A 25,172-nucleotide genomic window follows, 5' to 3' on the forward strand; every position below is an offset into this window, starting at 1 on the left:
ACATTCTGAATTGTGGTCGCTGGTTCGATGTTTTTAAAACTTTGTGAATATATCGTGATAACATCACATATGCACTCATTTGTGTGGATATGTGGGGAAAAGGGTGTCCTTTCGTGCATGTGCGTGTGTGTGCGCACGCGCGCGCGTGTAACTTGCCCCTGTCAGTTTAGGGGGCGTGCTCACAGATTTAAATCCCTGGCGCATGCGCACTGGCTGATCCGTGCTGCTGGCTGCGCCATATTGGCTGGTTTACATGGGGAGTGGAGTTGAGCGAGCGGCTTTAAATAAAAACCCAGATCAATTTCTGGACATGAAGCTCTTCGGGGATATCGAGTAAAATTCGGCGCACTTGGCTTCATCAGTTTACTCGAGTGAACCGCGTTCAGTTTGCCGAGCAGGTTGCGGTTTCCCCCCCACCGGCGAGGAGGTTCTCGGCAAACTCGAGTCCAATGGATCCCAGGACCGCTTGGATCCAGCCGGAGCAGAAGGGACCTGCCAATTCCCTGTGGATGCACATTTGGGAAACCTCTCAGGGATTCGGGGTGAACTCCATCGTCGACAACCACTTTCACCAACAGCGCAACTTGGCCGTGCACAACGCAAACTCCGCGGACTCCCGGGGCGAGTTCTACCCCGGAGCGGCGCCGCCGCCGCCGCTGCCCGGGGTCGCGTTCGGGAAGCTGGCGAAGCGAGACGGAGGCGGAGAGAGGGGAAGCGTCCGGAGGAAGGGCTCGCTGTCGCCGTCCTCCTCCTCGCTGGACTCGGAGGCCGAGAGCTCGTCGCCCTCCGGCTCGTCTCTGCAGATCGACAATCTGAACGTGAATGAAGAGGCCAAGCAGTTCCTCCACTACGGCGATCCGGGCGACGGCAGCGTCCGGCAGCAGTGCCCCCCTCCGCCTCCGCCTCCCCGCACCGCTCAGCAACACTGTCGCAGCATGCAACAATCCGGCGGCCACACCCCCACCGGGATGAAAAATCAGCATGGGAACGGCAGGCAGCACCACTCCCCCGGCCGCAGGAGGCCACTGAGCCGGGCCAACACTTTCCACGGCGTCCCCCCGGCCCTGTCCCCGTCCCCGTCCCCGAGCCTGTCCTCCGGCTGCAGCGGCCACTGTGGAGACTCCTGCTGCTGCCTGTGGAGGACCAGGCGCTACAGTCCGGACATCAACGGGTAAGACAGTCCCGCATGAGGGAACCAACCAGACCGGGGCCATCCGCAGAGAATAACTCGCACTGTATCTCCCCTCCATGCACGCAGCATTACATTCAGTTCTAATGAAACATAGGAACTGTGGAGGGCCCTGTCACAAGCTGAACTTTGCCACCCCCCCTCCCCCCCCTTTTTTTTTCTTTCTTGGAAATCCTGAAAAAAGCATTCAGGAAAGATGAAAATATATTATGTGAACAAGAAGGGTTGGTAAAGAAAGGAAATGATAAATTACTAATTGAACCATGCATTCTGTACATTTTTTTCCCTACAAGGAAACCAATCCACAGTCAGAAAATGAACCCCTTTCCTTGGAGTTGATAAAAAAAAAAAAAAAAAAAAAAAAAAATCGTATCCAAAATTCTTCATGCTCCCATTGTAGTGGTCTGACCCATTGAGGATCAACTACTAAATGAAATTAAAATAAATGTGACACCTCTGGTTCACAGTTGGCTATGAGTTTAAGCCTGAATGTTGCTACAGGGAATGTTTTATCAGTGAATGACAGCTAATCAGTATTGCATGAAATCAGTGCACACATTTAAATCTGATTGAACATCATGTGAGCTGAACAGGAACAACCAAATAGCTTTACTCTCGGAGTTCGTCAAATGTCAGTCTTTCAAATTTCACCTCACTTCTCTCTCTCTCTCTTCACATCTTTATCATTTTCAGTCTTCATGAAGAAATAGTCGACTTTTTCAACTTCATGTCGCCGCGGCCTGAGGAGGAGGCCATGAGACGAGACGTTGTGAACAGAATAGAGAGCGTCATCAAGGACCTGTGGCCCACAGCCCGGGTGAGTTTCCATCAGCAGGAGCTCAGAGAGGGAAGCCCCCGCTGCTACTCCTGGATATTGAAGTGTCTCTCCAGCAGACTCTGATCTCTCTTTAAATTTCCTTGTGGTATTACTGGAGGCGCCTCATGCTGCTCAGTTTTTGCTTCTTTTGTCCATTTCAATAGCAGCTCCCTGACATGGTGACTGTCATAAATCCATGAAAGCGCTGCCAGTTGCAACTTCCCTTTCTTGTATCAGTTTTTCAAGTAAAAAAAGCAATGAAAATGTCTCTGAGTTTCAGAAATGTTTAAATTGACTTGTCCAAGCAGTGGTGGAGAGGTTCGCAGTTCAAGTCCAGCTTGTAACCTTGTGCTTCAATACTTTTTTGTATTGACTTTAGTTTCCTGCTTTATAAATCCCATCACAAAGCTGCGATGCACCCTGTGAATCAGTGGTATTGGTTTCTATACGCAGACGTCATGTGTGGAGCTTTAATCCACCCGGGCGCAGTCAGCAGTCTCGTTTACAGTACAGTATATGTCCTCCTAGTACAGCCAAGATATGATCATTTATTTATGTATTCCCAAAGAAACAAGTGTTATTTTTCCGTTGTTTCCTGCCAACAGAGTCGTTGACAGCGATGGTACAGATTTTTTTTCTAACAATGTAAACATTTGAACTAATCTTGGCCTGCAGAAGTCCCACAGGGTTTCACTCTGACTGATGGTGCTTAAAAAAATCTCCAGAGATCATGAAAATGAAGAGCTTCAGAACAGTGTGTAATCTAGGAATGACTTTGGGTTATGGTCCTGCAGTGTGTAGTTCTCACATTATACCATCTGTACTGTCCAGTGTATCCTTTTTGTTGAGCTTGCTTTCTTTCCTGTTTGCAGATTTGATGAACATGAATCAACCTGTTGGCCTCCAAACCCCCAGATCTATTTAAACCACATTTATTCATTTGCTCTGTTGTCTGCAGGTGGAGATATTTGGCAGTTTCAGTACAGGACTTTATCTTCCAACGAGGTTGGTTGTCATTTCCCATTATAGTCTGAACTTACACTTTTGTTAAATGTATCAGTCTTTCACTTTTTAGGATATAATTTACGATCAGTTTGTTTTTTTTTTCCCCTCTTATTTCATTTTCTGTTGCTGCCATCATGGACTGTTATAGGGATTGTATGCATGCCCTGACATTATGAAGGTCTTAGAGGGAAAAACAAAACTTCATTATTGCTTATTTAACAAATTTCCTGGTGCGACCGTTTCTTTTGGGACACTTCAGTTTTCATATGTCGTATATTTCAGATTTCTGTTTCTAATCCCTAGAACAAAAAGTAGCTGATAACCTTTTGGAAGTATTTCTTCATGAAAGTGTTTTTCGTGGCTGCCATTGCTTCAAAACTCTTCAAACTGCCACTCAGATCATTCTGTGCTGTCTGCATCAGAATGCATCGGAGGTGTTGAAGCAAATCATAAGGGAATAAAAGTGTTTCAGGTAAGACCTATTTTGTGGTTTTGTCCTCAGTGACATTGATCTGGTGGTGTTTGGGAAGTGGAACCATCCTCCTCTGCAGCAGCTGGAGCAAGCCCTGAGAAAACACAACGTGGCTGGGCCGTATCCCATTAAAGTCCTTGACAAAGCTACAGTAAGGCACCAAAAATCTGTCTGTTTACAAGCAGGTTCGCTTTAATTCAACCCCAGACTAAGTAAATCTTGTTTTGCAGGTGCCAATCATAAAGCTCACTGATCATCAAACGGAGGTGAAAGTCGACATCAGCTTTAACGTGGAGACGGCGGTCAAAGCAGCACAGTTCATCAAAAGCTACCTTAAAGTGAGTCCTGTAACTCGTGGCATTTCGACGCTGTGCTCACATTAGTAATCTTTCGGCGATTGCTGACTTTCTCCTTTATTTTGCAGAAGTACACAGTTCTGTCACCTCTGATCTTCGTTCTGAAGCAGTTCTTGCTGCAGAGGGACTTGAATGAAGTCTTCACTGGAGGAATCAGCTCATACAGTCTGATCCTGATGGCCATTAGCTTCCTGCAGGTACACTTGCATGCATGTCTTTTGGGATTATTAAATCCCCTTCTTTGTTGCCAGAACACTCAGTAATTTCAATAATACCCAGGTCTTAATGGGCGATGGAGGAACAAATGTGTGCAGCAGGTGTTGCATCTACTAAATCTGAGTCTGAATCTGATGGATTAGTAAAGGAACGCAGCAGGTTAAAAACAGCTGAAGGTATGGGACGATAGGAGGATGGGCACTGTTGTGTATGTATATAAAACAATGGTGTTCAGACTGCTTTTAAATAGGAAGTGTTGTGTTCTGCTATTTTAAACTCGTGAGAAAGGCAGCTTATGCAAATTCAAACCTTCTACCATATTAGCAATGCACTGATGACACTAGTATTGACCTGTTTGATGAGCTGTAGTAGTTTTAGGGTTTTTTTCCAGATCAAATTGCATTTTTTAAGTGTTCAGTTCATTTTTAGTTCTGTGATGAGGAATAATTCTAAAATAAAGCCATGAAAGTTTCTACATTCTCCTTTTCTCTGCATCATAAAACTGATTTGTAATTGATTTGAGTTGCATCGTGGCTGTAATGAGTGCTTCCTGTTCCGTTGTCACAGTTACATCCTCGGATCGACACTCGACGTGCCAACATCAACCTGGGCATCCTGCTGATAGAGTTTTTTGAACTGTATGGCCGTGATTTTAACTACATGAAAACCGGGATCCAGGTGAAGAATGGGGGCGCCTACCTGTCCAAGCAGGACATGATGAAAGCCATGATGAATGGAAACAGGCCCTCTATGCTCTGCATTGAAGATCCCATACAGCCAGGTGAGCCTGAACTCTTATTAAAACAGAGTAACTTGAGCGGCACTTGATTTCACACCTACGAGGGCCAAAAACTAGGGTCCACCTAAATACGGCCAGTGTCAAAGCCCCTTAAATTTAGAGTGTTGACTGTCTTGAATATACTACTTTGTGATTAAATGCATACCGTAAATCCTCTAATAATGACCTGTATTCCATTAAAAGCCCGTCTCCTTTAATGACTAGTTGCGTCTTTGAAGAAAGCTCATAAAAGCCGCCTCCCAATACAAGCCTGTTTTTTTTTTTTTTTTTTTTTGGTCTTTTGTTTTTTTCTGTGAAGCGCTACAGCACTGTACTGACAGTAGTCTGTGCAACAGCGCCAGTCCTCCTGGTATGGCGACTGTGTATTACATGCGTCCGGTAAAAATGGCGAAGGGACAGAAAACATTAAACTCGATGTTGAAATTTTATTTTTTTCACATCTATTGCAAAAAGTACATTTACAGTACATTTTACTGGGTTCAAACTAACACAAAAGATCTTTCTGCTCTTTTTGAACATTTTAAAATATAAGCCTCTCTCTTATACATGCCTCCTTCCATTAAAAGCCTGGTGCCAGCTTCAGTTGAGGCAAATAAAAGCCCCGGCTACTATAAGAGGATTTACGGTACATTATCTACCAGGTTAACTTGTTTGGTGTGCTTTTTTTCCTCTGTCCTCACAGGGAACGACGTCGGCAGGAGTTCTTATGGAATCCTCCAAGTGAAGCAAGTGTTTGACTTTGCCTACATGGTGCTGAGTCATGCTGTGTCCCCTCTTGCGCGTGCATATCCCAACAAAGACAACAATGACAGGTTGGCTTATTTGAAAACTTATGAGATCAGTTAATTCATTTTTATTTATTTATTTATTTTTTTAGCAAACTACTTTACATCTTCTTAATTGTAATTTTATTTAGGGTCTGGTGGCGCTGTCCTGTCTTTGTAAAGAACTTGCCTCTCTTTTGTAGTGCATTAGGACGAATCATCAAAGTGAGCCCAGAGGTCCTGGCTTACAGAGACTGGACCATAAAGAAGTGGGGAGCCAAGCAGTTTGCTAAGATGGATCATAATGGTAACCTTTGGTTTGCATCTACTTAATTGTACTCAGAACTGTGACGCTCCAGTAAAGCGACGGATCACTTCAGACACAAGTGATAAATGTGATTTAATGCTACAAATTCAAAGAAACCCGTGTCAATCGTCGTATTGTTTGGCTCACAGACATCGAGGCCTGTGAACAGGACCTCGCCAGGCTGATGCTGGTGGAGGATCAGAGGGACAGCTCCTCCCCCACCAGTGCAGAGTCGCAGTCGCCGTCTCCAGTCTTCCTGCCCAGTCCTCAGCACCATTCATCCTCATCATCCGCGTGCTCGCTGTGCTCCTCTTCTGGGAGTGATGCTGTGAGGACAAAAATATTTTTATCTTGGCTTCACTGCATCTGCAGAAGCATGTGCTGTAAAGTTTTGACCTTTTCCCTGCACTTAAGTTAAACGCTGTATCTTTTTTCTTCCAGGAGTCCGATTCTCCTCCAAACAACAGTACTGTTATCCAGCTTCACCCCATCACTCTGGCCTCGGTCCATTCAGTGATCCAGCTGGCTTCTGACCTGAGGGCCGCACATCCAGCAGGCTTCATCCAAACATCGCCTCAGGTTAGCTGCGAAATGATCAGCCCTCTGATTATTTTAAATCGAGGTGTATCTTCTAGTTTCACGTCTTCCCTGCCGTATTAAGATAATGTAATGACGTCATTTTCGCTCGTTTCTTCTCAGGTCCAGATGTCTCTACCGGAAGGAGTCGCCGTCTCCTCGCTCCCCGACTGCCAGTTCTACCACGAGTCTCCTCCTTCCATCGGTATTGTGCACCGTCACACTTCACACGTCACTCAAGTCTCCCAGCACACCAACTCCACCAGCCCCGCCCCCAGCCCCCTCCACCAGCTCTACCACCCTCAGGTAGGAGGGCAGCACAGCCACGCCTACACCGTGACATCCATTTCAAACGGCTCTGCCGAGACGCACAAATTTGGCTTCAAGCACAACCAAGGCGGCGGCGCGCACCACCAGAACCCCTCCCAGAGTACCTCCAGTCCCCAGCGAAGGTTCGCCCCCCAGGGCCACAACGTGGCGCCGGGCTTCAGGAACCACCAGCAGCAGTACAGCCGCAACACGTGGCGGCGCCGGAAAAGGGACAGTCTTCCCGCTGCCAACCAGACCAGATGAAATCTGACTGCTCGACCCGACCCGACCCGACCCGACCCGACCCATCCCGGTTTGTTCCAGACCTCTCGCAGCCCCATCCTGAAGGATTAGACGATCTCACGCTAGTTTTTCCCTATGGCTGGTTTTTCAAAAACACGCCTAAAAAAGTGCTAGACTTCACAGGTCCATTCAAGCAGTCTCTCATCACATGTAGGAAAACTGTGAAAGGCTTAAAAATCTTGTTACAATCCACCTGGAGTCAGAAACTTTCTCTGAATTTGATGCACACCAGCAGAGACTTGAGTTGACTGAGGAATCGATCTTCTCATCAGTGGCACCTGCTGATTGGCTGATTGATGAGTCCACTTTTCCACGCAGCTCGAGCATCTTTTGAGCATCACGTGCCATAGCACCCAACCGGTTCATCGAGTCCGACATGTCTTGACGCTGACCGGGCCCGTATTTTTATATTGAGGTTTGGGCTCATTTGGTCTCCTGAACGAAACTCCTTTTAGCTCAAATCTGGATCCCAAATTCTTAAAGCTTGGACTATCGTCTTAAAAATTGTATTCCAGACTGAAGCAAAGCACTACCTTTCTACCTATGCAGCGCAACGCTGACGATGTTTCTGTGTGACGGCACAAAAGGACCTTGTCTCAAGTGCTTAAACTGTGATGACTTGTTTGAATGTATTCAGCATTTTCTTTTTTTTTGAGTGTTGGTCGTTACCTTTTGTTCCTTTCGTTTTTGTCACTGAGGGATTTCTTTCTCCACATTGGCACTATATTTTGTTCCGTACTGTAAACGTTGACACCTTATTTTTTACTTTTGTTGCATTGATGTGCAATAATGACTGGCTTTTATTTAATTTATTTCACTTTTGTTTTTTGTTTTTTTAGGGGTCTCCCCCCCTCTTGTTTTCCAAGACTATACTGATCTGTGCAATAGATGGATTTAAGGGCCTAAAAGGAATGTGTGTTTGCGTTGGAGTGTGTGTGTGTGTGTGTGAGTGTGAATGCGTGTGCAGCTTTCAGACAGTAGAGAGAGCTGTGGTGTAACATGAGAAATGTGCCAAAAATCCCACAATGCCAACATAATACTCATGTTTCATTTTTAAGTGTATTATGATCACTTGAAAGCTATTTGCGAACTGCCTGTCCAAATCTTTTTCCACCAGTATTCTCATTTCATTTCAGACATATCACTCAGTATTCGGTAGTTTTCCTTGGCTGTGTTTCCACATGATAGACCGGAGACTCTATTGGGGGAAATGCGCATTTAGCTGTGTTTACTTGTGTCATTTCAAAAACTGGTTGGTGCTACTTATTACCAGCAACGTACTTGTTTTTTGCCTTAGAATATCCTTTTTATTTTGTTAAAGCAACAGTTTAACTGCCTTCTGAAATGACCAAATCTGCCCCCCCTGGTTTCCTGTCCGTAGCCAGAGCTTCCTCCCTTCCTTTCAACAGGCACTGCCAGAGTTATTTGGCTTTTATTTCTCCGTAAAGCTTCTAGATCGAGGCTCCATTGCAGTCAGTGTTTGTTACCATTAGCATCATCTCATGTTTTGTTTTTTTTTTCTTTTTTCATTTTTCCTCCATTCAACAATGGATGATTCTAAATCAGTTGTTTATACGGTCCTTATAACTTTGAGGTATTCCTATGCCATATTAAGAGTCAGTTCAAGACAAGGTTTCACAGCAACATAGTTTACACATCAATCCACGCAAGGCTTCTGAGCTCGAAACACTTTTTCCAAAACGTGTTTTATAGATTTCAGAAAGCCAACGTCTAGAATTCAATGTTAAGATCCAAAATTCAAGGCCTGATTATTGTGACCGCTTCTGCCCCGAATATAACACTCTACATGTTTTTCTTACAGCGCAGCTTTTCAGCAGGTTGTTAAATAACCGGTAGGCGGTCGGCTGTCGTTTCACTCCAGGCCCCCTCTCCTCAGCTCATATCTGTGTAATTAGGTGGGTTGTAACGTGTAAACTGACTGACGTATAGATGTATACCTTGTTTTTTATGTAAGTTTTCTATTTTTTTAATAAAAGGTTTTAAAACTATATCCACACTGGTGTGTACTTCCTGTGCTTGTTTTTTACTTTTTCTCAATAGTTTTTTTTTTTTTTTTTTTTTTTTTTTTTTTTCAGAACGCCTGAATTGCATCTTTGTAGTTCCTCATTGTGACTGAAGGGGGCACTCTTGGATCACTGCTTGTCTGTATCAATTCCACGGGCTTGCAGATTGTCAACAGGGTGCAGGGAAGTGGAAAATGGCAAAAGAAGATCTTTAATTAAGTCACTCACACTGGAGGGTTAATGCCTAAAAACCATTGTCCTTTTTTTTTCTTCTTCTAATTAGCGCGATGGAGAAAAGCCCCCTCGCGGAGACCCCTTTTACTCCGTTGACCCACACTCGCTGACTAAAGAAATTAGACTCTTAATCCATGTTGCAGTGCACTTTTTAAAAAAAAAAAAAGATACATTGGCAAAGCTGCAGTTTATAATATTATTGAAATCTGGCTCTTTGTTCCCAAAGGATATATTAACCAGATTAGAAGAGCTTTGAGTATTGGGGGAAATGTGCAGACACAAATACCCCGACATACAGTGGGGCCAGTCTTGTCAGCATACTGATGGGGATTTCAGTTTCCATGATGCACTGTATTTATGTTTACAATGAATGCGGCATCAGGGATCATGTCAACATCTCCAGTCTTCGGGGAATAATAACCTCCAGCCTCCAGCCCCTGCGCTGAGCGAAGATGACATTTGGCTATGAAACTCCTTTTATGAGGGGGTGGTTTGCATGATGCACGGAGATAAACACAATGTCAGATTTAGTGAGTCTAAATGTTAATCGGTATACAAGCTGGTTATGATATTACCTCTGTGTGACTTTTTCCATCATGATCAGTGCTCTATAAATATGTGGAAACCAGTTACTGAAATAAAAGAACTTCACATGAGGGCCTTCTCTTGAAATCGCTCTGCCATCGACAGTAAAGTTCCTCTCAGAAAAGGTCAAAAGACTCTCTGGCTATTTCAGGCACTCGGCGTCTTGACGGTAAATTCTGCATTTCTCTCTAATCAGCTTCTTCACGTCTTCGGCTCTGCAGTGCAATGCGGCTCGGTATGTGAGCGTTATTAGTGTTTGCGAACAGCATTGTTCAGATGAACTGCTCGGACAGAACAGATGCCAGTTAGAGCTCGAGTATTATGTGGTTGAGATTCTCTGATATTGCAGCCTATAAATAAATGTCGTATCTCTTCCTCCTCGGTTTCTTCCTCGAGTTATTGCGAAATGTTCTTGTGCAGCATGTTTTATATTCAGCCGTTTCAGGAAGTATGTCGAGTAAAAACATCAGAAAAAAAGTTTGTGGTTGTCTGTACTAATGATTTTCAACTACTGTGCCATGCAAATTTGCAGAATCACTCAGTCCAAAGTACCTGTTGCCATGTTGAGACAGAGAGAGTAATTAAATGCACCACTTAAATGAAATTTGTGATGCAGTGAGAAAGAGCACAAGGTGGGTCGATAATGGTCAAGTGTCTGGAAAAACTGAACTCTGGACGACGGACCCCGAACAAAGACGTGACCTGAATGAAAACTCAAGAATAATCGGCAGCAAGTAAAACACCAACATACTGAGCTCAAGGTGGCAAGGCAGTGCTATTCCAGGCAAACTCACGAGTCATTTTCAAACTAAACACCGCAGAACATTTTGTAACACTTTGTGAACAGACTGAGAAACGGGCAGATTTCTTGTCAAGCAGCACAGATGAGCTCCTGACGCCAGCTGTAAAATCCCTCAGCTGAGAGCCAAATACACCTCCCTGGAAAGCTATGAAAAAACAAATAGTTAAAGCGCTCCTTTCAGACAGCACAAATGCCAGAAGTGTTGAGGATGTGTCTGCGGACATCAAAAGCGGAGTAACGCAAAAGATTGCTGTCAAAAACTTCTAATTTCAACTCTAGGAGGTGTGGACATGCCTGTGTTGGAAGATGTATGGAAAAACATATTGATTTTTTTTTAAGTGCATTTTTACACATTTATGTGATTAAATTGGGTCAGAGTTGGGGCTCAAAGTGTTCCTCACTGTCTTTAGACAGTTTTTGCTTAATTGCAGCCAAGGAGTTTCTTATTCTTGCAAACAGAGCTGATTTAATTTTGCTTCCAGTTTCATCACCGTATCGATGTGAGCGGAGCTTTTAAACCAGGACTGCTGAGAGCTGCTGAGGGAGAGATTTGTGAGTCTTTTATCAATTCCTGCAATAATATAAACTCCGTGCTCATCTAAACAGGCTCAGGACTCATGTGGAGTCCGTATAAATAAAGCCAGATGCAATAATGTGTGTTTTGATAGGTGGGCCACCAAAGTAAAAGACAAAAGTGCTTTGATGCTGAAAGGTTTGAAAAGCTTTGGTCTATGTTACTGTAGCTCTAAACTGGATATTGAAAATGAGTTTTTGATCTAACTTTGCATAAATGTTTATCGAATTTGGCATCAAAGCAAGAAACTCAGAGGAGAAGCTCTATATGAGGAGATCTAATGTTCCTTATTCTTCTGGGAACATATTCTTCTTCCTTTTATTTGATTTCTTTTTGCGTATTTCACTCTCAGGGGGAAAATGTAAATTACATTCACAAGCCTTTTTTTTAATGAAGGTATTATTATGTTTTCTAGCACTGACAGAGTCTCCTGCTGTGAATGTAAGCATTTATGAAGACGTCCTGTTGCAGCTGAAAGAAACTAACATGTCAGAAAAAAAACCCCCCTCCAGTTATCTATGTGAGCTATACAGAATGTTTTAGAATATTTTCCACGTCCTGGTTGTTTGTGTGTATTTGGCCGTATATTCTATGATTACTGCTCCGTCTGGTTCATCCTGCTGGTAAAGAGGTGAGCTGTCCAAACAACGAAGGCAGCGCTCGGTGTTAAAGGACTCCATTGATCTGGAGTCATTATGGTTGGAGTTAAGCCTCGTGTCAATAAAAATTACCTAAATCGACCCTAAAGTCTTTTTAAGTGGATGTCAATGTGGATCTCTGGTCTACTAAAATGCTCCTCCTGCTTTAATACAAAGCCATATCATGCATGTTTGGTTTCTGTATTTTCTTTTATTTTATACCAAGCATGAATCATCTGTGTTTTCAATTCAATGTCACATTCAAGCGGATCTGGTCAGAATTAAAAGCAGACATGGAAATAGAAGCACTGATACGACTCTCCTCAGTGTTTTTGGCAATTAATCGTCTAGTCTGCCTGTCTCTCCTGTTCTGCCTTCATATCGTCCCAGAATACAAAGAGGAAAGTGATCAAAGAGCTCCGTCCGAACTGCTGACAGGCTTCATTTGTTGTGTTCTTGAGATGTATGGAGAACATCTCTGCTATTACGTGGTTCACAGCTTGAAGCCACCTATACACAAATAATGAATAAAGATGATGATAACAGACCAGACTGTTTTAATAGAACGGAGGGCAAACATGTTGATGGACTGCTTGCCATTCTTTCATTTCTCAAATTATAAGTCACACTTTCTGTCGAACTCATTATGTTTTGTTTTTTTTATTATAATACATATTGCAAAATGAAAGATGTGGACAGATATCAACACAAATAATGCTGTAGTGGTTCAAACTCTCAGCACAAAGTGAGAAAATTCCCAGTCTGCTCCAGTTTCAATTGCTTTTCTTCCAGTCATGAGTTGGGACTGGAGCTGGTCCCTGTTGACCCTCAGCTGCTCTGCGCTGTGCAGAAGATGGATAGATGTTGGTGTTTGCTGCACTTTCACAAACACTTAAATAGATTTTCTTTAACACTCTGCCAGTGTTTTTTTTTTTTTTTTTCCTGCAGAGGCCCTGAGATGTATTTCTCCTTTCCAAAGAAGCTTCCATCATGTCAGTCCATGCTATTGTTCCTCCACCCTCCTCATTGCCCGGGCAGATTTGGACCATTAGGCAATGCAGAAGTTTGTAGTTTGAGCTGTTTTTTGAGGTCAACCCTCTTCTGCCACTCACATCTATGCCTAAAGATGGAACCACTCCCTTGTGGCTGCGGTCCTTCACTTTGCCTTCTTGTCTGATGAAGTGAATCTGCGGCTTTGGGGTTGATGATTCTGCTATATTAGTCTGAAATCTTTGTTCCTTCGGAAACCGCTGCCAGTTTTCTTGATGGTGGCAACACCCTGGGTAAAACTGATTTGGAGGCAGTCATAGTGTGCTGCATTTGGGCGTTTTGGCATTGAGGAGACAGCAGCTGCCCTCCAGATAACACCAGAGTAATGAGAATGATGTCTTATGCAGACTTGATCTAGAATCTTAACTTTGCCGTGAAACCCTTCAAATGTCCGTTCAGGTTATGAGTCTTTTGGTCACTGCCTTCCACTTTGTCCACTGTCCTTGCAGACTCTTGATCAGTGATTTATCTGGATTCATGCTTAAAAACAAGCAGTTTGAGAAACTGGGGGTATTTTCATAAAATCAAAGTATTAGTCCAGAGCCTTGTTGGCACTGTGCTCATTCGTATAGAATTCACATTTCAACTAATAAACACAAAGTGTCTCTCGTTTCTTCTGAAAGTCGGAGCACACATTTCTCGGCTTCACTTACCATAATTTCATGCTCAATCACAACCCAGTTCAGCGGAGACTCCGTTTCTTATATGGCTCAAATAGTCCTGATGGATTCAACGTTCTCCATTCAGCCTCCTCTCGCTATAAAAATCAACAGCGACCCATAGAAGCCAGTGTTCAGGTGCTTCACACAAAACCAATTTTTTCCACACTGAATAATAGACCTGATTTTCTTTCCTGCAGGTTTAAGAAATACTCTCTCTCTCTCTCTCTCTCTCTCTCTCTCTCTCTCTCTCTCTCTCTCTCTCTCTCTCTCTCTCTCTCTCTCTCTCTCTCTCTCTCTAAAGATGTTTACAGCTGAGTAGAAGTGATCCATGCACCTTCTGTTTTTGCAGATCATTACTTTCATGTTTGGTATTTTTCCCTACAGATTGGTGGCAGGCAGGGTTAATTTTTCATACTTTACAGGGGAGAGTCAACAAATATTGCATGAGGAGTAAAGTTACTCGGGTGTGACCTTCATCGACTGGTCTGCTGGTGATGAATGGTTAGATATTGGATTCTGGGTTGATATATTTTGAAAGGTGTTTGTCTCTTGAAAGGCTATTCATCAAAACTGAAGCACTGACACATTTAGGTGTAACTTGTTGGTGCAGATCTAAAGACCCGGCCTTCTATGATTTTTGATTTGAATTAGGTGTTTCAACTTACTAAGACACAGTTGCAAAATGTTTTTGCCGTTGGTCCATTTTTTTTTTTCAACATTCAGAAGCTCCTGCCTAATGTTTTTGGACAACTTCAGTTATTTGAAGAAATATTCAAATATCTTAGTACCAACATATTAAATTATTGGATGTGTGGTATTGTAAATCAGAAAGTCAGGTTATGTTATTATTATGTTAACTTTGATTTGCCATTGACACATCGTCTCAGTCGATGAAAAAAAAAATCAGAGTGTCAATTTGATTAGTTTGAATATTATCACAAACAAATGGAATTAGAAACAAAATCGTTTTGAATGATTTTATTTTCTATAATACTTAATCCTGTGCAGGGTCACAGGGCCTGGAGCCAAAGGACAGGACACACCGTGGACAGGTCACCAGTGGATCGCAGGATAAACGAGACAAGACACACACACACACACACACACACACACACACACACACACACACACACACACACACACACACACACACACACACCTGCTGGCAATTTAGGGTCATCAGGTAACTTCAGCTGCACACGTTTTTGGACTGTTGGAAGAAACCAGAGTATCCAGAGGAAACTCGGGCACTTGCAGGAAAAACATAAGTAGATTGGTTTCTTTTTCCATTTTCCACTTGTAATCACTGATAACTGCTGATCAAACAAATGTTGACATGTACATTTGTGTATCCGGTATTATTTAATGAGAAAGACATTTCTCTTCCTCTTGCCTTCTCTCTCTCCCTCTCTCTATCTCGCTTTTGTCTCTCTCTCACACACACACATACACATACACACACATGCAGCAGGGCTTTTTTTCACATTAATGAACTATTATGTGCGTCATTATTTTTTTCACACTCATTCAGAAATTGTGTTTCCTGAAGTGAAGTGAAACTGAGAATTAATTAGTGTGCATACTGTTCTATTGACCGTGTGTGTGTGTGTGTGTGTGTGTGTGTGTGTGTGTGTGTGTGTGTGTGTGTGTGTGTGTTCAATCTATACACTTGTGAATCACTTGCATTTGAACCAATGGGTTTATGTGTGTTGCATTAAGTTTTTCATGCACATGTGTGAAAAAGACACAAAAGTCATCCCGATATATTTTCTGCTGCATTCAGCACCGATCTATACTTTTTGAAGTGATGATTTTGCCATGAATGACTATTCATTGACAGGATATGATACAAAATGCAAAGAAAATAGAAAGTTAACAACTCGACTTCAGAGACATTCACTTGCATGCTCCTTCTCAACATGTGGGGCTGGGCCTCTTGTCCACATTCATTTTTTCAAGAAAATTATTTCCCCACTTTTCCTTCACTGTTGATCATCAAACCACACGAACACTGAGCTTTTCGTTCTTCATTACCAGAAAAAAAAATCCACCCACACCAGTTCTGCCACAGTACAAAACCACAAGATGCAACTTAAATGGAGTGGAGAGCACATCAAACCACCAATCTAATCACAGCTATCTGCCTTTCAGTGGACGAGCACAGCAGCACCCCTGGAGATAGCAGTGGTGCTTCTGAAAATCTGAAACACCATCTGAAAACTGAAAGCTCATTCTTTAGAAACACCAACTTAAAACTTTGGAAATGTCCAACAATCTAAACTTCGTAGTACATCTTTTCTCATGCTGGCAATACAAAAGGATTTTCAAAATTTTTAGCTGCATTCTGACTCATGTGTCACTCTAGTGAAGCAGTAGTCATTATATTACATTAAATCAAGTCGTTACATTAAATTCATGCTCTCAGTTTTTGGACAGAAACTGCAGTTCCAAGAGAAAATTCGTGCATACGCAGGAAGAATATGCAAACTTCATACAGAAAGACCCCCTCAGACAGTGTTGAGATGCATTACAGCAGCGGGTGGTCAAAACTGTAAAACTGTTGGACAAAATGTCAATCTTAAGTATTCTATTGGGAGATGTCTTGATTGATTGAAAGCATCTAACCTATGCTGACAGAGTGTGTGCTACCCTTTTCCTGTTGCCAGTGCCACATTTTGCCTAAACTACAAGAATTTTCTATTAATCCATCACCGCAAGTGAAAAATCTGGGTGTGATCTTCGATTCTGAGCTGAATTTTATCCAACACATTAAGAACATCAGCAGAGTTGGTTTTGATCTCTTAAAAAACATAGCCAGAGTCCGCCCTATTCTCTCTCGGGCCAACATGGAGGCCCTAATGCATGCTTTTATCACCAGTCATATTGACTATTGCAATGGCTTCTTTCCGGTCTTGCGAAGAAGAGCATTAAAGGTTTACAACTTTTACAAAATTCAGCAACTCGTGTCCTGACGAGGACTAGAAAGCGGGCCCACATTACACCAGTTTTAAAATCGCTGCATTGGCTCCCCGTGTCTCTCAGGATCGATTTTAAGGTTCTCTTAATGGTTTTTAAGTGTCTTAATGGTCTTGGGCCTTCTTAGCTTTCAGATCTGCTTTTACCCTATCAGCCTCCGCAGACCCTGCGCTCCTGTGGCAAGCGTCTCCTCCAAATACCTCATGTTAAAGGTGCTGTAGGCAGGATTCCGTATCTCCGCCATCGAAGATGGTGATTTGAAACCCAACACAGGCAATCCTGTCCTGTTTTCTCTGACATCACGCCCTCACGCAAGTTAAGCCCCTCCCACAAGAACGTGCGACGAACGCCCCTCGACCAATCACGGTTAGAGCCTCATGGGCTCTTCTGATTGGTCAAAGATACCTGGAGCTGTCGAGATTCCTTTTCAGCTCAGAAAAGAGTCAGATGGAAACGCTGCGCCCTCGCGGTAGTGTAATTATGCTACACTCCTAAAGGATTATCAATGGATACTCTAACATTTAATCCAAAGAAAACACAGAAAAATTAGCACTGACTCGCAAAATCCTGCCTACAGCACCTTTAACTTAAAGACTCAGGGTGAGGTATCTTTCAAGTTCTATGGTCCTAAACTCTGGAACGACTCGCCGCGAAAGCTCAGGGACACGGAGAATGTTCACATTTTTAAGAGCAGGCCCAAGACCCACCTTTTTGGTCTAGCTTTTAACTGATATTTATTTTTAGTTTAGTCTTGATTTGGTATCATTTGTTACTCATTAATCTGTTTTATTTATCTTATTTATGTTGTATTTATTCATTATCCTATTAATATTTTATAATGCTTGTGCTCTACTCTATATTTTAGCCTCATTTAGCCTTTTTTAGTCTTAAGTTTTTATGTTTTTACCTATTGTTATTTTCAAGTGTTTCCTCTGAGGGAACCCTCTGCATTGGCAGAGGGGCTCACTTGTGTCTGCCAGACTGCTGTGCTGTGGGTTCTTGGTAGAGATTTGGGGATCACTCCCCCGTCTCCTCTGGGTGTCCTGTGCCGGAGCCCTGGTTGCCATGGGCGACCTGCTGCTCTCGATGTAGATGGCTCCTGGGTGTGTTTCCTCTTCCAACTCATCTGTGCCCAGCCTTATATTCTATTTTAATACTCAATTCATTAGTTTATGGTGGAGGAAGGGAGGGTGGAGGGATGGTCTGTGTTCTTGTGCTGTATCTTTGGTTTTGGGGAAGACGTATTGGTGGGTGGAATGGGTGGAGCGGGTTTGCTTTTAATCTGTGAAACACTTTGTGTTGCAATTTTTATGTCTAGATTCAGGGTTGTGAAGCTGGGTTGTTGGGTGATGCAGGTTGAACCGACGGCACACATACACACACACACACACACACACACACACAGAAACATACACACACACACACACACACAGATGTAGAATTTTCAAAACAAACTGAAAGGCTTCCTATTTAGGTGTGGGCTTAAAAGGCTCTTCAGACTCCTTTTCGATCATGTGAACATGCAAACTGCACTTTTCAAAGACACATTCTTCAACATTTGTTTTTTTTTTATTTATTTTTTTTACATTTTCATAATGAAGATATCAGTACATTAATCATTATATACAGAGGGGGGCTGCTGCTGGGGGCTGAGGGGCCTGCGGGGGGCCTGAGGGGGGCCGGAGGAGGGCTGCTGCTGAGGGCCTGAGGGGCCTGAGGAGGGCTGCTGCTGGGGGCCTGAGGGGGGCCGGAGGAGGGCTGCTGCTGGAGGCCTGAGGGGCCTGAGGAGGGCTGCTACTGGGGGCCTGAGGGGGGCCGGAGGAGGGCTGCTCCTGGGGGCCTGAGGGGGGCCGGAGGAGGGCTGCTACTGGGGGCTTGAGGGGGGCCGGAGGAGGGCTGCTGCTGGGGGCCTGAGGGGTCCCGGAGGAGGGCTGCTGCTGGGGGCCTGAGGGGGGCCGGAGGAGGGCTGCTGCTGGGGGCCTGAGGGGGGCCTGAGGAGGGCTGCTGCTGGGGGCCTGAGGGGGGCCTGAGGAGGGCTGCTACTGGGGGCCTGAGGGGGGCCGGAGGAGGGCTGCTGCTGGGGGCCTGAGGGGGGCCGGAGGAGGGCTGCTGCTGAGGGCCTGAGGGGCCCGAGGGAGGCCTGAGGAGTGCTACTACTGGGGGCCTTAGGGGCCTGAGGAGGGTTGCTGCTGGAGGCCTGAAGGGCCTGAGGGGGGCTGCTGCTGAGGGCCTGAGGGGCCTGAGGGGGACCTGAGGGGGGCCGGAGGAAGGCTGCTGCTGAGGGCCTGAGGGGGGCCGGAGGAGGGCTGCTGCTGAGGGCCTGAGGGGGGCCTGAGGAGGGCTGCTACTGGGGGCCTGAGGGGGGCCAGAGGAGGGCTGCTGCTGGGGGTCTGAGGGGGGTCGGAGGTGGGCTGCTGCTGAGGGCCTGAGGGGCCCGAGGGAGGCCTGAGGAGTGCTGCTACTGGGGGCCTGAGGGGCCTGAGGAGGGTTGCTGCTGGAGGCCTGAAGGGCCTGAGGGGGGCTGCTGCTGAGGGCCTGAGGGGCCTGAGGGGGACCTGAGGGGGGCCGGAGGAAGGCTGCTGCTGAGGGCCTGAGGGGGGCCGGAGGAGGGCTGCTGCTGAGGGCCTGAGGAGGGCTGCTGCTGGGGCCTGTGGGGGGCTGGAGGAAGGCTGCTGCTGAGGGCCTGAGGGGGGCCGGAGGAGGGCTGCTGCTGAGGGCCTGAGGGGGGCCTGAGGAGGGCTGCTGCTCAGGGCCTGAGGGGGGCCTGAGGAGGGCTGCTGCTGGGGGCCTGAGGGGCCTGAGGGGGGATGGAGGAAGGCTGCTGCTGGGGGCCTGAGGGGGGCCGGAGGAGGGCTGCTGCTGGGGGCCTGAGGGGGGCCTGAGGAGGACTGCTACTGGGGACCTGAGGGGCCTGAGGAGGGTTGCTGCTGGGGGCCTGAGGGGGGCCGGAGGAGGGCTGCTGCTGGGGGCCTGAGGGGGGCCGGAGGAGGGCTGCTGCTGAGGGCCTGAGGGGCCCGAGGGAGGCCTGAGGAGTGCTGCTACTGGGGGCCTGAGGGGCCTGAGGAGGGTTGCTGCTGGAGGCCTGAAGGGCCAGAGGGGGGCTGCTGCTGAGGGCCTGAGGGGCCTGAGGGGGACCTGAGGGGGGCCGGAGGAAGGCTGCTGCTGAGGGCCTGAGGGGGGCCGGAGGGGGGCTGCTGCTGAGGGCCTGAGGGGGGCCTGAGGAGGGCTGCTACTGGGGGCCTGAGGGGGGCCAGAGGAAGGCTGCTGCTGGGGGCCTGAGGGGGGCTGGAGGAGGGCTGCTGCTGAGGGCCTGAGGGGCCCGAGGGAGGCCTGAGGAGTGCTGCTACTGGGGGCCTGAGGGGCCTGAGGAGGGTTGCTGCTGGAGGCCTGAAGGGCCTGAGGGGGGCTGCTGCTGAGGGCCTGAGGGGGACCTGAGGGGGGCCGGAGGAAGGCTGCTGCTGAGGGCCTGAGGGGGGCCGGAGGAGGGCTGCTGCTGAGGGCCTGAGGAGGGCTGCTGCTGGGGCCTGTGGGGGGCTGGAGGAGGGCTGCTACTGAGGGCCTGAGGGGGGCCGGAGGAGGGCTGCTGCTGAGGGCCTGAGGGGGGCCTGAGGAGGGCTGCTGCTCAGGGCCTGAGGGGGGCCTGAGGAGGGCTGCTGCTGGGGGCCTGAGGGGCCTGAGGGGGGATGGAGGAAGGCTGCTGCTGGGGGCCTGAGGGGGGCCGGAGGAGGGCTGCTGCTGGGGGCCTGAGGGGGGCCTGAGGAGGACTGCTACTAGGGACCTGAGGGGCCTGAGGAGGGCTGCTGCTGGGGGCCTGAGGGGGGCCGGAGGAGGGCTGCTGCTGGGGGCCTGAGGGGGGCCGGAGGAGGGCTGCTGCTGAGGGCCTGAGGGGCCCGAGGGAGGCCTGAGGAGTGCTGCTACTGGGGGCCTGAGGGGCCTGAGGAGGGTTGCTGCTGGAGGCCTGAAGGGCCTGAGGGGGGCTGCTGCTGAGGGCCTGAGGGGCCTGAGGGGGACCTGAGGGGGGCCGGAGGAATGCTGCTGCTGAGGGCCTGAGGGGGGCCGGAGGAGGGCTGCTGCTGGGGGCCTGAGGGGGGCCTGAGGAGGGCTGCTGCTGGGGGCCTGAGGGGGGCCGGAGGAGGGCTGCTGCTGGGGGCCTGAGGGGGGCTGCTGCTGGGGGCCTGAGGGGCCTGAGGAGGGCTGCTACTGGGGGCCTTAGGGGGTCGGAGGAAGGCTGCTGCTGGGGGCCTGAGGGGGGCCTGAGGAGGGCTGCTGAGGGGGGCCTGTGGAGGGCTGCTGCTGGGGGCCTGAGGGGCCTGAGGAGGGCTGCTGCTGGGGGCCTGAGGGGCCTGAGGGGGGCCTGATGAGGGCTGCTGTTGGTGGCCTGAGGGGTCTGGGTGGGGCTGCTGGTGGGGGTTGAGGGGGACTGCTGGTGGGGGCTGAGGGGGGCTGCTGCTGGGGGCTGGGTGAGGTTACTGCTGTGGGTCTGGGTGGGGCTTCTGGTGGGGGCACATGTAGGGCTTAAACCCTGGGCGCATACGGGCCTGGTGCCGGGAATGTGCGCGGGGCTCCATCTCAGGACAAACATGTTTTTTCTGCTGGGGATCTGGTTTGGGCTCCTGCTGGGGGCCTGGACGGAGCTTTTGGTGGGGGCAGATGCAGGGCTGAAACCCTTGGTGCACGCGGGGCTCTCGCTGGGAATGTGCGTTGGGCTCCAGCTGGGTGCACATATTGTTTTTCAGCGGGGGGCCTGGGTGGGGTTTCTGCTGGGGCTCTGGCTGGTGTTCCTGCTGGGGTCCTGGGTGGAGCTTCTGCCGGGGGTGAACGTAGAGCTTGTAACCTGGGCGCACGCGGGACTCTCGCCGGGAATGGGCCTGGGGCCCTCGCGGGTGGGGTTTCTGCTGGGTGCCTGGGTGTGGCTTCTGCTGGGGCCCTGGGTGGAGCTTCTGCTGGGGGTGAACGTAGGGCTCGTACCCTGGGCGCACGCGGGACTCTCGCCGGGAATCTGCCTGGGTATGGAGATAATTTTGTTTCTTTATTATTCAATCAATCAAAAACGGTTTTGCAAACAAAAAAGGGAGTTGAGACCAAAAAACATAAAGTTGCAATTAAAAAATAAAAGTTCAATCAAATACAAAAGATCTGAGAACTAAATAATTTAAGTGGCAACCCACCAAAATTTTTTTTTTTTTTTTTTTTTTTTTTTTTTTTAGATCAAAACAGAAAAAAGCTTTGGTTTTGAATTCTAAAGTTTTGCTTGCAAATCCAAAAGTTTTGCTTGCGAATCTGACTGAACCCAATGGGCGGGGCCAACAGAGAAGAGCTCCTATTGGTCGTTTTGACCTCACTCTACCGCCTGTCTCCGTGCTGTTGCTAGCTGCTTCCGCATTCGGTAAAGGCCAGTACACATTACAGGCTTTTTTCAGTCTTCCCCGATTCAGAGACCACACACTGGATGACAACAGAGGACAGATCGCACCAGATCTTCCTCTCCTGATCTTCTAGTGTGTGGAGTCGCTGTGGAACAGACTAGAAGATTCTTCATCAGAGAATCGGCTCCTCACTCTTCCAAATCTCGCGGAGTCAAACTTGACTTTGAGCAGTTTCCCTTCAGTCCTGTGTTCACATTAATCTCCACTATTAATAATAAGAGAAGAGCTCATTCCCTCAGGTCATTCATTCATATCGGCATCGGCTTCGTTCTTTCAGAGCACACCCACCCACCACAAAGTGATCTTTTATTCATGATTCATAATTTCTCCTGTTGTGTTATTTCTTCTAGTCTAGTTTTTGGATATATTATCAAAAAAGCGATTGTTTGGGTACTGCACTTGAAAGGCAGTTTCAACCATTACATTCATAGTTAGAGCGGGTGTGAAAATGTTTATATTGTGTTATTTTATGACAAATAATTATAAGTTTATGTACCTGGGGCTCCTGACCAAGTCAAGTATTAGTTAAGTATGTTGTGTTTCGGAAGCGTTCAATGGAGATCCCGGTTGGTAAGTCTGGATTGTGCCGAGTGTTCGGGGAGTCGGTACTTAAAGGGAGGGGAAGGGTTTAGTTTCTTCTGTTTTTTTATGCTTGGTTTTATTGTAAGAGAGGCATTTTCTTCAGGTTTTTTGCTGAGAGGCTATGAGGTATATTACTGTCAAACCACTTTTTTTTTTCTCATGAACAAAGTTGTAAAAGTTGTCAGTTTTAATGTTAATGGTTTAAATGGGCCTCTCAAACGAAAAAGAGTGCTAACATACTTAAAAAAGATTAAAACTGATATAGCCTTTATTCAGGAGACTCGTCTCACTATAGAAGAGCACAAAAAATTAAAGAGAGGGTGAATAGGCCAGGTTTTATCCTTGTCTTTTAACTCCAAGGCAAGAGGAGTTGCTATTTTGATAAATAAAAATATTCTCATCACTATCCATGATACAATTACTGACCCATTAGGCCGCTATGTTTTGATAAATTGTCAACTTTACTCAGAACAATGGACTTTGCTAAATCTTTATGCTCCAAACTATGATGATGTTTCTTTTATCCAGGACATTTTTCAGGAGGTCATAAACATATTCTTATGGGAGGAGACTTCAACTTCTGTTTGGATCCAGTACTGGATAAATCTTCAACCTCCATTTCCAAAACAAACTCAGCCTTACTACTTTGTCATTTATGAATTATTTAAATCTAGCAGACGTCTAGAGGCAGATGCAGCCCCAAAACATAGACTACTTATATTATTCGGGCCGTAATAATTCACATACAAGAATCGATTTTTTCTTACTGTCAACACAGTTGAGTTACAGAGTCCGAATATTTACCAAGGATTTTCTCTGATCATTCCCCCCTTACTCGGTCAATAGAAATGCCAGAAAAAGGACCAACTTTAGATAGGTGGTCTTTGAATCCAACCCTCCTAAAGAAAACTGACTTCTGTACTTTTGTCAGGGAAAAAATCAAACTATTTTGTGAAACAAATTGTGCCTCCTCACCAAATAGTTTCATATTATGGGATACATTAAAAGCTTATTTAAGAGGACAGATCATTTCCTATACAAATAGACTTAAAAAAAAATCTTAGACAGCAGAATTGGAAATTTTAGAGAGTGACATTCTGAGCCTGGAGAAAAATTTTCAACATCATTAAGATAAAAAGACTTACAATTTATTGGTCAATAAAAAACTTAAGTATAATACATTAAGTACTTATAGAGCTGAGAAGAATATTTTGAGAACAAAACAAAGGCACTATGAATTGGGGGAAAATCTCAAAAGATCCTGTCTTGGCAGTTAAAAAGGGAGGAAAGTTTAAAAACAATTAATCAAATTGAAAATGAATGTGGATGTATTACCCAAAATCCAAAAGAAATCAATTAAACCTTCAAAAACTTTTATGTTAATCTATATAAATTAGAATCGCCGGAAGATCTGTCTGCAGTAGATAGATTTTTATCTAATCTAGGACAAGAGGGATCTCGATCTCCCATTTACTTCAAAAGAAATCCAGGAGGCTTTATCTTTACAATCCAATAAATCACCAGGGGAAGATGGGTTTCCTCCTGAATTTTATAAAGAGTTTAAGGATTTGCATGTGCCTCTTCTTATGGATGTAATAAATCTAGCATCCAGAACACAAAGACTTCCTGACTCCTTTTTTTTGGCTATAATTACAGTGATCCCTAAAAAAAACAAAGATCCCCTAAAGTGCTCATCTTATAGACCGATCTCCCTTTTGAATACTGATTATAAAGTGATTTCTAAAGCTCTAGCAAATAGGCTGAGTAATAAATATTTACCAAAACTGATACACCCAGACCAGGTGGGTTTTATTCAGAAGAGATCCTCTGCCAATAATTTATGCAGGTTGTTTAATATTATTCATGAGGCAACATCCAGTGCTGAACCCAGTATAGCTGTCACTTTAGAAGCTGAAAAAGCCTTTGACAGGCTTGAATGGCCTTATTTATTCAAGGTGTTATCTAAATTTGGATTTGGTTCTTATTCTGTTAATTGGATAAATACACTTTATAGAAAACCACAAGCTAAATATTATTACTAACAGACAAATTTCCACTGTTTTCCCCCTGAACAGGTCGAGCCGACAAGGTTGCCCCTCATCCCCTGGCCTTTTTGTTACAGCCATCGAGCCTTTGGCCGAGTTAATCAGGCAAGATTCAGAGATAAAGGGGGTAAAAGTGGGTAGGACGACACATAAAGTTAATCTTATGGCAGATGATATTATTCTGTATTTAACAAACCTGTTCAATTCTCTGGCTAAATTACAATCAATTTTACATAATTTTGAGTTTGTTTCAGGATATAAAGTTAATTATGAAAAAAGTGAAATTCTTCCCCTCTCAGACTTTGATTATGTGGAATATCAACAGAGGAGCCCATTTAAATGGTCCCCAGAGGGGATAAGATACCTTGGAATAATGGTGGATAAAAATTTAAAGAATCTGTACAATCTTGATTATGTGACACAAATTAGTCAAATAACAGAGGATCTGAAAAAATGGACAA

General features: G+C 46.0%; 1 protein-coding gene across 2 annotated transcripts; it reads left to right on the forward strand.

The window, feature by feature from the left end:
- Positions 1 to 231: 231 nt before the first annotated feature.
- On the forward strand, positions 232 to 9,120 carry LOC115396655 (terminal nucleotidyltransferase 4A-like). Of its 2 annotated transcripts, XM_030102630.1 has the most exons (13): positions 232 to 1,171; positions 1,883 to 2,006; positions 2,965 to 3,011; positions 3,514 to 3,634; positions 3,714 to 3,821; positions 3,908 to 4,036; positions 4,623 to 4,836; positions 5,537 to 5,666; positions 5,822 to 5,925; positions 6,075 to 6,253; positions 6,367 to 6,504; positions 6,625 to 7,089; positions 7,129 to 9,120. In XM_030102630.1, exons 1-12 carry the CDS (start codon positions 450 to 452, stop codon positions 7,072 to 7,074), a joined length of 2,466 nt encoding a protein of 821 aa, XP_029958490.1. In that variant the 5' UTR covers positions 232 to 449; the 3' UTR covers positions 7,075 to 7,089; positions 7,129 to 9,120. The 2 variants fall into 2 exon arrangements, with proteins under 2 accessions (XP_029958490.1, XP_029958489.1); XM_030102629.1 differs by having other exon boundaries at positions 6,625 to 9,120.
- Positions 9,121 to 25,172: the final 16,052 nt, after the last annotated feature.

Source organism: Salarias fasciatus, chromosome 11 (genome assembly GCF_902148845.1).
Source record: "Salarias fasciatus chromosome 11, fSalaFa1.1, whole genome shotgun sequence".
In the NCBI taxonomy this organism is placed as follows: Eukaryota; Metazoa; Chordata; class Actinopteri; order Blenniiformes; family Blenniidae; genus Salarias; species Salarias fasciatus.

What these genes read in the sequence shown, in the direction of transcription:
- LOC115396655 (XM_030102629.1), top strand. Translation starts at nt 450, where the DNA reads ATGGATCCCAGGACCGCTTGGATCCAGCCGGAGCAGAAGGGACCTGCC. An exon ending in TGGCCATTAGCTTCCTGCAG is followed by an intron (nt 4,037 to 4,622) that starts GTACACTTGCAT and finishes CCGTTGTCACAG; the next exon opens with TTACATCCTCGGATCGACAC. An exon ending in TCATCCAAACATCGCCTCAG is followed by an intron (nt 6,505 to 6,624) that starts GTTAGCTGCGAA and finishes GTTTCTTCTCAG; the next exon opens with GTCCAGATGTCTCTACCGGA.